General features: G+C 39.8%; 1 protein-coding gene across 1 annotated transcript in view; it reads left to right on the plus strand.

Moving 5' to 3' along the window:
- The window catches only part of pfdn1 (prefoldin subunit 1), an 18,673-nt gene extending 5,757 nt beyond the window's left edge, over positions 1–12,916 (plus strand). Inside the window, exon 4 of the mRNA XM_017492657.2 lies at positions 12,586–12,916. Coding sequence (XP_017348146.1) covers positions 12,586–12,669 — 84 coding nt within the window. The 3' untranslated portion in view covers positions 12,670–12,916. The remainder of the gene's footprint in view (positions 1–12,585) is intronic.
- The last annotated feature ends 1,239 nt before the right edge of the window (positions 12,917–14,155 follow it).

Genomic DNA, 14,155 nt, shown 5'->3' on the forward strand with positions numbered 1-14,155 from the left:
CATTTTTAACAGTTTTTGTCTCGCTTGTAATTCTGCCAAATGAGTAAACGTAATTATTAAACTGTTTTAGAATATTACACCAAATGATTTTAGAATCATCGTCATGTTACCTGCCGAATACAGTAGTAGTAGAGTTTATATATGGAAATTGTCAAGTAGGATGAAGGAATGGGTGACCTTTTAAAGGGAAAACCAGGAGGCTATTTTATGATGTGGGAGGCATTTCTTTTTTGCTGTCATGTGGCAAGTCCACCTGTCCCCATAGTCATTGCAACTCAATACAAAGTTCCTCTGACTGATCACTATCCTTCGGTGCAAATTTCTATCCTGATGAGAGTGGCCCATTCACAAGGTATGAGGGCTCATTGAGGTAATTTTCATCATTAAACCATTCAATCATATGCTATGGCCTGCGCAGTGACCCTGATCTTTACCCCTAAGTAAGATTTTGGAGCGACGTGTTAGACAGGGGCCTTCACTACCATCATCAAAACATCAAGTTGAGGGAAAATCTTTTGAAGGATCATGTTCATCCCTATAGTACAGTTCCAGGGAAATGTCCTGTGGTGGACTGACACCTTACTGATACACATTGTTGTTGTTTTTCTCCTTTAATGTGTCACTTGTCTGAAGCCTCCTCTCAAGTCTAACAGGATATACATATACATGGATTACCTGTTAGCTGGATTAGGTTGTTAATTTGACATGATCCTTCATTTCCTTCAACGTCTGTTGTTAGACTTGTTACCAAGTCGACAAGTCCCTAAGCTCAAACCAGCTCAGGACCAGGCTTATTCAATGTAAACAAAATGAGATCACACTATTAGAAGAATTCTTACCAATACAGAAAATCACACTCATTAACTTGATAAATAAAAACAAAAACACACACATGATTTGATACCAAGCAGTTTACAGCTGGAGTTCTTAAGTCTCTGCTACTTGTGTGTTTGGGTAAATCATTTTAATTAATGTGTTAGCAAGGGGGTGTGAGAAGTATTGCCAGCTCGAATGATCAAATTCATGTTATAATTAATAATATAAGTAGTATAAGTATATTGATATACAGATATAAGTAGTATCCTTTAACCATGTTAAACTAAACTGTGCATGTTTCACTGCAGTGTGCACAAGGGAAAAAATGTAATTTCCTTTCCAGGCTTCCATACAATTTCCTCAAACAACAGTCCAATCCAGCAAAAATTTCTGTTCTCAGATGCATTTGTTGAACAGAATTAGGTTTGGAATGATAATGTTGAGTAAATCTGGCATCTTAAATTGGATTTGTTAAGCAGTGTGCAAAAATTGAGCTCTGGTTCTGATATGTTGAAGATTCTGAGACAACAATATATTGTGCTATATAACTAAAGCCAGGTTCACACTGTACAATTTTGGCCATGGTTTGGTCATCTGAGACAAATTCCTATAATCCAAGATTCCTATAATCCTAGACTAAAATCTGTAGTTCCCCGACAGCAGATTAATGGCCGTTGCGATCAGATTTTTCCTCCAATTAAATTCTGCCAGTGTCAGAAGATATGTGGCTCAGTTCTGTAGTGTGGCTTCTCCTATTCTGTACGAGTCTTCTCGTGTGCATCTGTTTTTTGCGTCTTGACTGTCGTACAGTCCAACATTAATGACCACTGAGATCCTACAGTGTGATATGGCTTACATCAGGGATCATGTTCGTGCAGTCTGACAAGCAACAGTCACAGAGGACTATTAAAAATCACACAGTGTGCACCCGGCTTTAGAGTTTTCTTCTGGCTGACTTTGAATGGCAGCTGTGGGGAATTGAGGGATGGGTTTGAATGTTTGTGTTTTCTTTTGGATTTGAACGAGTGGCTTGTCTTGGTAATTCAGCTGTTGTGAAAAATGTGGTTCTGTGAGCCATATGTGCAGTGTTGGCTGCCTTTAATTTAATTTGGATAAATGAGGAATCACAATTCTGGTTGGATGTATCCGATTCTGATTGAATTCATCACAATTTGCATTTCAAAAGAAAAATGAAATATGATGAATCTGATTATATTACTGCACAATGATGTTAGAATTTTTAAAAAAACCATACTGTGTAGGTGCATTTGTGTTCCTCAAGGTAGAAACATTGAGTTGTATGCAAAGATTTGGCAGCTGATTTTTGAAAATTAAAATATTAATAATATTTCTCTGCCAAAATTAGTGCACAATTACTGCATATTAGATGAATTTGAAAAAATTGTAATTGTGGCATATGCAAAAGTTTGGACACCCTAATATGTAATGTGTGGGTACTTCTTTAAACAGTTGATGCTAGATTTTTAAGGTATTTTTTGGATCATTGTTCTGTTATAGAAGCCCCTTTCAGCTTCAGTTTCTTGGTTGACTGTGTCGTGTTTGATTCCAGTTATATTTACTGGAATCCATTCTTCCATCTACTTGTACAGTGTTTCCTGTGCTACTGGTAGCCACACAACCCTAATGCATAGTAGACCCATTTCATCAAATTCTGCTCCTTTTTTCTACAAACCTACATTTAGTGATTTGTGGCCAAAGAGTTCCATTTTTACATCAGTCCACAGCACGTGTTTCCAAAATGCCTCAGGCTTACCTAGGTAATGTTTTGCATGCATCAGATGGTCACTTTTGTAATGAGGCTGCAGGTTGTGCATGTTTCTTTCTGATGACTCTTCCATGCAGATTTAGTTTGTACAAGCAGTGCTGCAGAATAGACATAAAAGAAATATGTTAAATAAACAAAAAGCGACCAAGTGTTATTTTGCAGGGGGTGCCCAAACCTTTGCATTCAGCTGTATAGCAGTGAGACATTAAAAAGTTGAGAAAAGCATTTGCATTTAAACTTAATATGGGGGAGTAATCCTGTAATTAATTATCTGCACATACCTAATTCTAGTATGCCCTAGTTGCCTTAAACCAATGTCACACTATATATTGACGCTCCTATAAATTTGTCACACGGCAATGTCTATCCATAGTCATCTTCATTTTCCAGAAAGGAAAGATGCTTATCTTAAAAGGGCAAACACATTTATTACAGGAGATGTCAGTCCTTATTTAAAAATGATTTATGGACTGTTACTATATGTGGATTAAAATATGTACTTTTTATTAAATGACAGTGCTCATGCAACTCCAGTTTCTACCACTCTGGGCTCTGCGTCCTTCCTTTTTTAAAGTATCCTTCTGCTCTACTTAGTACAGCAGCAAAGTTTGTGACCTGTTTATTAAAAATGCAGTGTAATAACACGGACAAAACACATGCATGCTAATAAAAAATTTCAAATCTTAAGGAAATTGGTATATGGTTTACCATAGAGGAGAATGACTGAACTTGACACCCAGTTATATTATTACATTCTGTATACCAGATGAACAACATCACTGTTGTGTAAGTGTTGGCTCATCTCTAGCATTGCGTGTCTGGGCCTGTATGCGGCTGCACTGTAGATGGCGGTTTGGGTGTAATCCCAGGCTGGGCCACTGATGATGTGCAGGATAGCTGGCCAGGAATGCAGTTGAGGGCTTCCCTCACCATGCAAAGTGGTGAAGTGAGGACAACACATAGTGCCTGGTCACACTCATGACATCGTATTTATCTCTCAGTGCCCACTCTCTGTTCATCATCAATCCTGTATCTACTGAGCCAGCAACAGAAGTCCTGGTTAGAGAGAAGACCAGTGGTACAGCAAGCCTTAAGGAGTTTTATAATTAATCCAGAGATTTATGGAAATGGGGATATGATAATGTGTTTGCTTGTTGTCAAATGGGACTGACTTGCAGACTGTGTGCTAAAACATGGTGCAAACTGAGGAGGTTCCTTAACTTGCCCCCTAATGGCATACCGTTGTTTGAGATGCTGGTTTCTTTTTTAAAATCATGTGTACATTGAGATGACATTGCTGCCATTTTTTTTGGATAAGACGTGACTGTACTGTATTTAGACCAAAGGGTGTGCATGAGCTCATGGCTCTGGTGGCCACTGCACCCGCTACCCTGGAAGGAGCAGTGATTTAGGAGGTAACATGATGTCATTAACATCCCAGCAGTTTGCTGACCCCCTCAGGGATCCTCGTGACCGCTGTGTATGAGTGGTGACAATACGGCTGCTGATGATTCCTTCATGAACTCATAATTGGCCCAAGATGCAGGTGGACTCTTGGCTTGCTGTGTAGGAGAGACCGAGTTTAATGACAGATGAGTTTATGGACCTGTCAACTCCTCTGCCTTGTCATGGGCAGGACATTGTTTGCTGTACTGACAGGAAAGCATGGGTGATGGCCGTTATTAATACTCAAGGGGCCAGCAGGATTAGTCTTGAGGCTTAGGTGTCAGCGCTGGGTGTGAGCTTGGGGACAAATGTCCCTACAAGGCACTTTGATGCTCAGTCCCTGTCTTTGACATCTGATAGGTGTCCTCACACCATCAATGTCATGAGTGACATAACCGATAATGTTATAACCGATAGCATTAAGCTTCTGTGCAGCACACGCTCTGGTACAATTGTGGTGCAGACTTTTAATGCCCCCTTTTTTATTTTATTTTTAGAAATCAACTGGTGAGTTCTTGTTGTCATCTCACAGTCATCTGACTTGTTCTCAGGACAGCATTGCATATCTTATGGCATTTCTTTATGCACAAGTTTGGCATATAATTTGGAATAAACTGAATAAACCATCTTATTTTTGGATGCTGGATTGATATTCTTTTAACCTCTTGGTTTATGACTCATGTACACTCTAGAGTATGACAGACTTATTTTTATCCAGTCTTGGGGAGTCTGCACTTCACCACTTAATATTTCCTTACTTCCACACAGTTACTAATTCAGCCGGTTAGTTTATAATAATAATAATGACAGCAGCAGGAACAACACTAATAATAATTTTTTTTATTGTTATTATTATTATTATTATTATTATTATTATTACTAGTAATAGTAGTAGTAGTAGTAGTATTCATACTAAACTGGGATTGAATAATATGGGTCAATTCATTTGAATGACTGATCGCGGTGCAAAAAGTGTTACTGCAGCAGTTTTATGCAGCATTCTTATAAGAAACTGGAGGAATCTTAGTTTGAGATGCTGGTTTCTTTTACAAGAGAATACTTGCTCAGTCCCTCCAGGATTTTGCAATGGCAGAAATTAATGCAAAATCAAGGAAATTTTGCAATATTCGGAGGAGCTCGCAATTTTTCAAAATGACCACAGATTTTTTGCAGATTTGAGCCAAGACCCGCCGTGTGATGTAATCACAACGCACGTTCAGTCAAAGCCCTCTTCGATTCACGTGCGTCGAACATGAGTACAGCTGAAAGGTCTCATTTACCAACAAACATCACTGCAAAACACCATGCAAAACCATTTTGTGCAATTGCAGTTTCACCAATTCAAGTAGTTTTCCACAAACAAACACTGCAAATTTCATCGCAAATTTTGAAAAAAGCCACAGCAAAATCAAGCATTTTTGGCTGCAACAGTCAAAAAAAACTCCATGAAATCCTGTATGGGTTGCTTTTGACTGTGTATGCGAGATGGTTGCATACACTGTTATCCGTTGGTTACTTGGAGCATCACATGTCCTCAGAAATTAACGTGACTCATCCGTGTGGTGCAATACCATCATAAATAGTGGCATGGCACCAGTGACTCTGTGTCTGAAACTGAATAATCAAACTAACATTGTGTCTCGGATCATACACAATTTGTACTGTTTAAGAGCGTTATTGAGTACTTTCACTAACTGATTTTCCTATTACAGTTGGTGTTTGATTTTTTAAAAACCTCTCATGAAGCCTTTAAACCTACTTAAAGAACAGTATTGAGTACCTGTTTTCTGGATTTTCTAGATTAGCAAACACTTTTAAATGTAAGCTAATAGTTTTACATTTGAGATACTGCTCATTAAAGCAATCGTGCTGAAGATGTAAGTTTGAAAAGGAAACGGAACTCATCAGTGTGTTTATATTCGCTGTGCTTGAAATCACTAAACGTTACAGATTGACGGTTCCACACCCAGATGGACAGGGCTCTGATGTGCCATCTAGTGGATGTCGCTTAAGTACATCCTTCAGATGAACGCAAGAAACGCGGGCGAGGTTGTTAACACGTTGTTGTTGCATTTACATTTAAATTGACAGAATTTAGCAGATTCTCTTATACAAAGCGACTTCCAGAAGTGGTTTGTAGTCTGTGTGAAAACATATCCTAATACTAGTTTAACATGTCACAGTCTATGAATACCATCGAGCAAAAACTCTGTTAGGTGGGCGGTCAGTACAGCATGATATACACTTGTTGGAAGTTTCAGATATGGTTTACACTTGCCAAAGCAGTGCTGTATTAGGTTCTGTTGTTCTTTAGTCACTGAGATATTCTGCTGGCATTCCCGGCAGGTCAGCACTTCAGCGCCTTGCAAAAGAGGAACATCCAACAACAAACAACAAAGGGCCCTATTTAAAAGAAGGATGCGTGCAGTCTATCTGGCCTGTCGTGTGTGCTGATTGAAGTTGCTCAGAGCACAGAGGGCTGCTGTTAGAGGCCCACTGAGGCTTGAACAATGAGAGGTTATGTGACTTGACTCACAGATCGTCAGAAATCTTGTCTTTGTGCCTCCTTCTGCATTGTTCTGTAAAGGTCAGTCTTAAAAGGTATCATTATCTTCTGGCAAGATTGTTTCATGGTGGAGCAAGTGGGAAGGTTTTCCCAACTCATATGCTGCTTGATGGAAGGAAAATATAGTTTTCCCCACTCAGTGTTGTGTCTAGCCTTGTGTGAATGGCTGGATAGCTTTTTATATAAAACATCTAGTGAATTTAGTATGAGCAAAATGCTGCATAGGGTACTATTATGGTTCTCTTTTTTTGTATGATGGGAAATCAGTATTCACTAGTGGGCAGTGGTGGCTCCGTGATATTAAGGTTTCTCATCTGAAGGTCAGGGGTCCAAGGCCCAGCATTGCCAAGTTGCCAACATTAGGCCCTTGAGCAAGGCCCTTAACCCTCTCTACTCCAGGGGCACTGTATCATGACTGATACTGCGCTGACCCCAGCTTCATTACAAGTATTTCACTGTAGTGTGAAATGTGACACATAAAAACTTTCTTTCTTCTCCTTCTACATAGTGGTCATCAGGAAGAAATTAATTTTGTGATATATTTGTTTCATTTTGCATTTGTTTCATTTTACATTCATCTTGAATGCAACCAAAGTGTCATAGTGTAGTACAGTGATCTAGTGCAGATGTGGGTGATGTGTAGCTGGGAATTAGCCAATCACACATTGCACATTAATGTCCAGTCCAGTCCAGTACTGGTCAGTTGAGTCCTTGATGATGTTTTGAGGGATGTTGATATCATCACTGTTTCTTTTTGTGCACATTAAGCTAATTCTTTCACTTAAAAAAAAGTCTGATTCCACAAACTATAACGTAATGTTCATGTGTAATGTTGCAATAATCCCGGCACTGGGGGAAATACATAGCATTAATCACTGTTCTTACTGCATTTCAGTAAATTCTGTATGGCTGCCTGGAACTTTGTGATTTATAATTTGTTTCTCACAGACAACTAAAGTAGTTAATGAACAGGCAAGTTTAAAAATATACATGCACATGAAATGATGTTCTAGCTGTTGACCTCCTGGTCAAACCTTAGGAATGAATCTTCCAGGCACTTTTCACTCCTGTTGTTTGTTGTCATTTCACTGTCATTTTAAAGATATTTTTGTCCACAGTGACCTTTTAAGAATAAGTACCTGTTCTATATCTACCTGTAGATTGATGGAATGTGTGGTATGAGACAGAAAGCAGTTGTTGTCATAAGTTTTATGAGAGTTTCTCAGGACATATTTCTCTTTGTGTATATATAGGTACATGCCAGTGATGAACAGGAGACATGATAATGATGGAAAAGGTCTCCCCTTCTTATCCTACCCAGCCTTCTCTTTCTAAAGCAGGGAAGTCTGTGGTTAAGCTGTGGTGCTTTACACTCTCATCTAATACCTCTGTTGCCTTTAATGTATCGTTCACAGATGCTGTTTTGTTGGTGAACAGGATCAGCAAGGTTCTATAATTAAATCTTCCTTTCAGTGCACAATGACTAACAGTTTATCTGATGCCATTTTGTCAAAAGCATCAATGGAGCCTTGTTGCTTCCATACCAGTGTTGTTGTTTTTTTTTTTTTTAAATTATTTTAATTTTGAGACAAGTTAAGTCAAGTTACAACTTAAGAGACCACAGTAACATCAGCTGAAAATAAAGATTTTACTGTAAACTGGCTATACTGGCCATACTGCAGTTGTTGTGTGGTGGACCCAGAGCCTATGCCGGGAACACTGGGCGCAAGGCGGGACTACACACTGGATAAAACATCACCTAGTCCATCAATTCAACAGAGCCAGACCACCTGCCAGCAAGAAGATTTGGGAAGTTGGAGAAAACTGGAGAACCTGGAAGAACCCAGAGAAACAGTGAGAACATGGACAGTAACCCAAGCTCAGGATCTAACTGGGCAAACCGGAGTTGTGAGGCAACAACACTGCACCACCTAACTACAATGATCAGCCATAACATTAAAACACCTGTATAATATTGTGTAGGTAACTCTTGTGCTGCCAAAATAGCTCTGACCCATCGAGGCATGGTATCCACAAGACCTCTGATGGTGTGCACCAAGACTTTAGCAGCAGATCCTTTAAGTCCCACAGATACTCAATAGGATTGTGATCTATGGAATTTGGCGGCCAAGTCAACACCTTGAACTCTGTCATGTTCTTCAAACCATTCCTGAACGATTTTTGCAGTGTGGCAGCGAGCATTATCCTGCTGAAAGAGGCTGCTGCCATTAGGGAATGCCGTTGCCATGAAGGGGTGTACTTGGTCTGCAACAATGTTTAGTTAGGTGGTCTGTGACAAAGTAACCTCAAAGACCAGGCCACCTTCTTACATTGCTCAGTGGTCCAGTTCTGACGCTCACATGCCCATTGTAGACACTTTTGGCAGTGGATAGGGGTCAGCATGGGCACACTGACTGGTCTGTGGCTACGCAGCCCCATACGCAGCAAGCTGTGATGCACTGTGTTCTGACATCTTTCTTTCATAGTCAGCATGAACTTTTTCAGCAGTTTGTGCTACAGCAGGTATTCTGTGGGATCAGATCAGAAGGGCTAGCCTTTGCTCCCCACACACATCATTGAGCCTTGGGTGCCCATGACTCTGTTGCCGGTTAACCAGTTGTCCTTCCTTGGACCACTTTTGGTAGGTACTGAACACCGCACAAGACCTGCCTTTTTGGAGATTCTCTGACCTAGACGTCTAGCCTTCACAAAGGCCTTGTGAAAGTCACTCAGATTCTTACACTTGCCCAGCTTTCCTGCTTCCAACACATCAACTTCAAGAACTTACTGTTCACTTGTTTCACAGATGAGCTGCTATTATGTTTCCACTTCAGAATTGATGAACTGACATGTTGAAAATGTACCACAGTGAAAAGCTGCTTAGCTCTTCTGTATGACAAATGCAGATTCTACTTGTTTTGGGGAGTTACAAAGCTTGCCTTTTAGCAATATGTATAACTGACATAGCCAAACCCAATAATTAGATGGGTTGTCGTCATGCTTTAGGTTATGTAGTATAAGTTATAGTTATAAATTAGCATAATTATCATATGTGCATTCATTAGTCTTTTTATGGTATGTGTGATAATCCAGCAGGTAGACCATGGTTATTTTGGCCCTAATGTAGCTGCACTTATTACAAGCTTTCAGCATTAAACATTACTATATAAAGACCTCTTACTTGGGTAGATATTTTCCAGGCCTGACAGAACATGCACAAGCCCCAAACGACAGTAACAATAGCAGGACAAAAACTAAATGAGAATACCCCAGTAGGGATCTCAAAAGTGCTGTTTTATAAGCAGTATTTAAACATCATGTGAAAATAAAAACTTTGACTGCTTCATTAATGAGACTTGTGCAAGGAATCGGCGTATGTGTTTATTTACCTTGCAGATCAACTTTGCAGGGGTGCGTCTTTTCATTGGAAACTTGCCATAGACATTCCTTTTCTTATTGTTTCCACACAAATGCTTCCTCATGTGACTTCCTATGAGCCTGCTATTATAGTTATGTGCGCAGTATGCTTTAATATTTCAAGGAGTGTTAGCAAGAGCATGGAATTACATGGAGTTTGTAGACTGAAGAAAGCACACGTCAAACTTGTTGAACTACAAAGTTGTTGAACAAATGCAGGTATGTGAGAAAGTAACCCGTCGGTCGTTTAGTGTTCTCACATATAATTCATGCAAAAGGAATGTTGGTCATAAGCCCAAAGACCAGCATCTACACAAGTTAGACTTGAGTGGTAAATACGCATGTGAAGACATATGTTTCACAACAGTGCTGTTCATGCGACCTTGGTTTGGGTTATTTCAGATGTGGTCAAAATGCCTGTGAGCCAAAAGTACACTGTTGTAACGTGTGTGTGTGTGTGTGTGTGTGTGTGTGTGTGTGTGTGTGTGAGAGTGTGTGTGTGAGAGTGTGCGTGCACTGTAGTAATGACTCAAGGCTCTTGTACAGGGCATGTTTGGGAGGTTTCAGATAACAGCATGTTTCCCGACACCACTTTAATTTAGCCATTCACCCAGGTGTTTGAGACGTGCCCCACCCTTCCACCTTTATTCCTGAATGGGCTAGTGTATCTTTAGAATTTTAAGCTTTTGAAAGGGTCACTTCATCAGCCGAATGAAGGAAATATAATGCCACATTTGGTTTCAGTTGTAAATGTCTAATATTGGAAATGGAGATGTTTTGTGTATCTAGTGCGAAAAGAGTGTTTAGTCTGTCATTGTCTTCAACATATAAAGAAAAAACTCCTATGAGAGTGTGTGCACATGGCGGTTATTTGAGAAGCATTGTTCACATACTTACCTGCGTATCTGGGCTATTCAGAGCAGAGACATCACTGAGCAGCTTTTTTTTTGTTGTTGTTTTTTTGGCTGCCTGTAAAGTGTTAGCGATTTTACGCCAACTATTTTGGGAAGCAAAGTGTCTGGATTAAAAATTGTCTGGAATACTGATTCATCATAATTTATGTTCGTATAATACCATGCAGATATGTAGCCTTACTTTCTGTGGACGGAATATGCGTATGTGCTGTTTACATCAGGTATAACATTACTATATGTTTGAGTCTGATTTGAGTAACACTAAACATCATGGATTAGTGTTCCATACATCGATTAAGTGTACTGTATTTTCCTGGACAAGTAGCTCTAGTGTATAAGACACCCCTTCTATCCATCTTTTTGATTAAAAGTTGGTTGGTTGATAGAATGGACGGTTGGAGGGTTTACTGTATGTACATTTACTGTATGTACAGTCGGATAGATGGATGTGTGGGATAGATGGATGGATGGATGGATTGAACAGTTGGATGGATGGATGATTGTTTGGTTGGACCATAGCTTTTAGAGACTCCTGTTGGAATATTGTCTATTTTTGACTGTCTCTCGTAGTCCTAAGAATGTTATGGTATAGATGTCTTTAGGCTTGAACTGATTGATGATGGTATCAGGACCTGCAGATAGATTCTGTTTATAACAATGGCTGTTAAATTGAAAAACGTGTCTGCAGATATAAGATTTTTACATGCTGTCTCTGTCTCTCAAATCTCTGTTCTTTCCGCTGCTCTGTCTCAGAAGTTGAAAAGTCACTTTTCCTATTTCTTTTCTACTTTGCTAGCACATCATTTCATACGGCAAGTGAAAAAACACTTGGGCTTCTCATGTGATAACCATAGGAAAGCGCCATAACCATTTATTTCATAAATAAAACCAAAAAATGTTTGATCACCTTTTAGTGTATTATTCATTCATTCATCTGCATAACCACTTTATCCTGTTCAGGGTCTCAGTGAATCTGGAGCCTCTCCCAAGAGTACTGCGCACAAGGCGGGAAAATTCAATTGGGATGGGACTCTAGTCCATCAGATACACACACATATACTTGTTGAGCACCGCATTCCAGATTTATTCCCACTTTTCTGCCATAATATCCTCCACTCTTCTGGGAACGCTTTCCACTAGATTTTAGAGTGTGGCTGTGGGGATTCAGCCACAAGAGCATTCGTGAAGTCAGGCACTGATGTTAGGTGAGGAGGTCTATGGTGCAGTCAGCGTTCCAGTTCATCCCAAAGGTGTTTAGTGGGATTGAGGTCAGGGCTGTGTGCAGGCCACTCGAGTTCTCCCACTCTAACCTTGGCACACCGTGTCTACAGAGAGTTCGCTTTGTGCACAGGAGCATTGACATGCTGGAACATGTTTGAGCCCCTTATTTCCAGTGAAGGGAAATTGTAATTGTAATTCCTGAATAGACAAAGACATCCTATACCATTGTGTACATCCAACTTTGTGGCAACAGTGTTGGGAAGAACCACATATTGGAGTAATGGTCAGGTGTCCACAAACTTTTGGCCATGTAGTGTATTATCAGCATTCTGTGATTTGCTCGAGGGTATAACCAGACCGTGGTTTTTAAAGGTGTTTTACTAAATATCACGTCTTATCTGTCTCTCTTTTCTCTACAGCAAAAGAAGACGTACCTGGAGCGCAGTGTGAAGGAGGCAGAGGACAACATCAGAGAAATGCTAATGTCCAGGCGGGCGCAATAATGTGCACATACAGCCCTTTTTTCACTTACCTTTTCACATTTAAACACATTTTGCATGTTCCTGGGGAATACAGTTATTTCTAGGAATGGAAAACATGAATCATTGTTCTTTTCGAGGGGGGCCAGTAAGACTGGATGAATATGGGCGTGGCATGTAGGTCAGTCACTTGTTAACCGTTGCTCCTTTCACTGTGATGTGTCATGTTTACTTTTTCATTGGGGTGTAATAAAGTTGTTTTTTCCCTTTATTTAAGAAGGTGTTGGTGTGGTATTGAAGGTGTTTGTTTAAATGACTGACCGTGTGGTTTATAGACTGCAAGCATGGAAGACTGCCAATGAGATACTATCAGAGTACTTTATTGAATGACGAATGTTTTCTTTTTGGTGTGTGTGTGTGTGTGTGTGTGTGTGTGTGTGTGTGTGTGTGAATTTTATATTCATTAGCTATAATTAAAATTTGCTTCCATTAATTCCGGTAATGTCTAACATGGTTGGAGACACTTGGAGAGGATATCTGAGACTCCTTCATGCATCTTCAACATTTAAAGATCCTTTCCATTTCCAACTCTTAGTTGTTCATGTGATCTTCCTCTTCAGTTCAGACCACAGGGCTTTCGAGACGGTTCGAATCCAGAGGTTAACATGACCATCACAAAACACTGGTTTTATTTTCCCACCACCATTTCTCTGTTAATAGATTATTTCCTGTTGTGCCTCTTTCAACTGCCTATTAACCGGCCTCTCTTTCCCTTTTTCGAAACCTCACACCTATTTGAGAGTTATGCGTTAATGACTCAAGATGAGTAAATTTGATCTCCAGCATGTTCTGTACAACTCTAAGATATAATAAGATATGAATATTCCTCCAAAGTTGTGAGACTGACACCTGTTAAGACTTTGTTTATTCACAGTCCCTATCCCAGATCTGGTTGTGCCTTGCACGGCATGTATATGCACATCCAAAATAGGACTGTCTACTAAATGTAATGTTGTGCAACAGTGCTGTCAGCGTCATCCCTCCCTGTGGAGCTGTTCTAGTTTGCTTAAAAGGCTTTAGCATATTTCTTTGACATTGTAATTATATTATATCCAGTCTACGGAATGCTTTAAATTCCCTTTGAATTTAATGTCCCTGAGTCATGCATGATGGAGGTTATTTTACATCAGGGAGGAATCTTGAGGGAAATTTTAGCATGTGTTGCCCTCTGGTGGTTATGTAGTAAAGTAACTGGGTTTATCCTGGTCAGGGTGACCTTGGATACGGAGACTATCCCAGGAACACTGAGCGCAAGATTGGAGGATTCATTCCGATTGGGGACATCAGTCCATCTCCCAATGGTTTAATAAACTCAGTTACTTGCAACCTTCATGAAAATGACCAACACCTACAATAAATGATATTTTGAGCTTGAATGTAAATTTTGTGCAAGACACAAAAATGATCCATCTTGTATTTATTAGCTATAATTAATATTTGCTTCCATCAC

Source organism: Ictalurus punctatus, chromosome 18 (assembly GCF_001660625.3).
Source record: "Ictalurus punctatus breed USDA103 chromosome 18, Coco_2.0, whole genome shotgun sequence".
In the NCBI taxonomy this organism is placed as follows: Eukaryota; Metazoa; Chordata; class Actinopteri; order Siluriformes; family Ictaluridae; genus Ictalurus; species Ictalurus punctatus.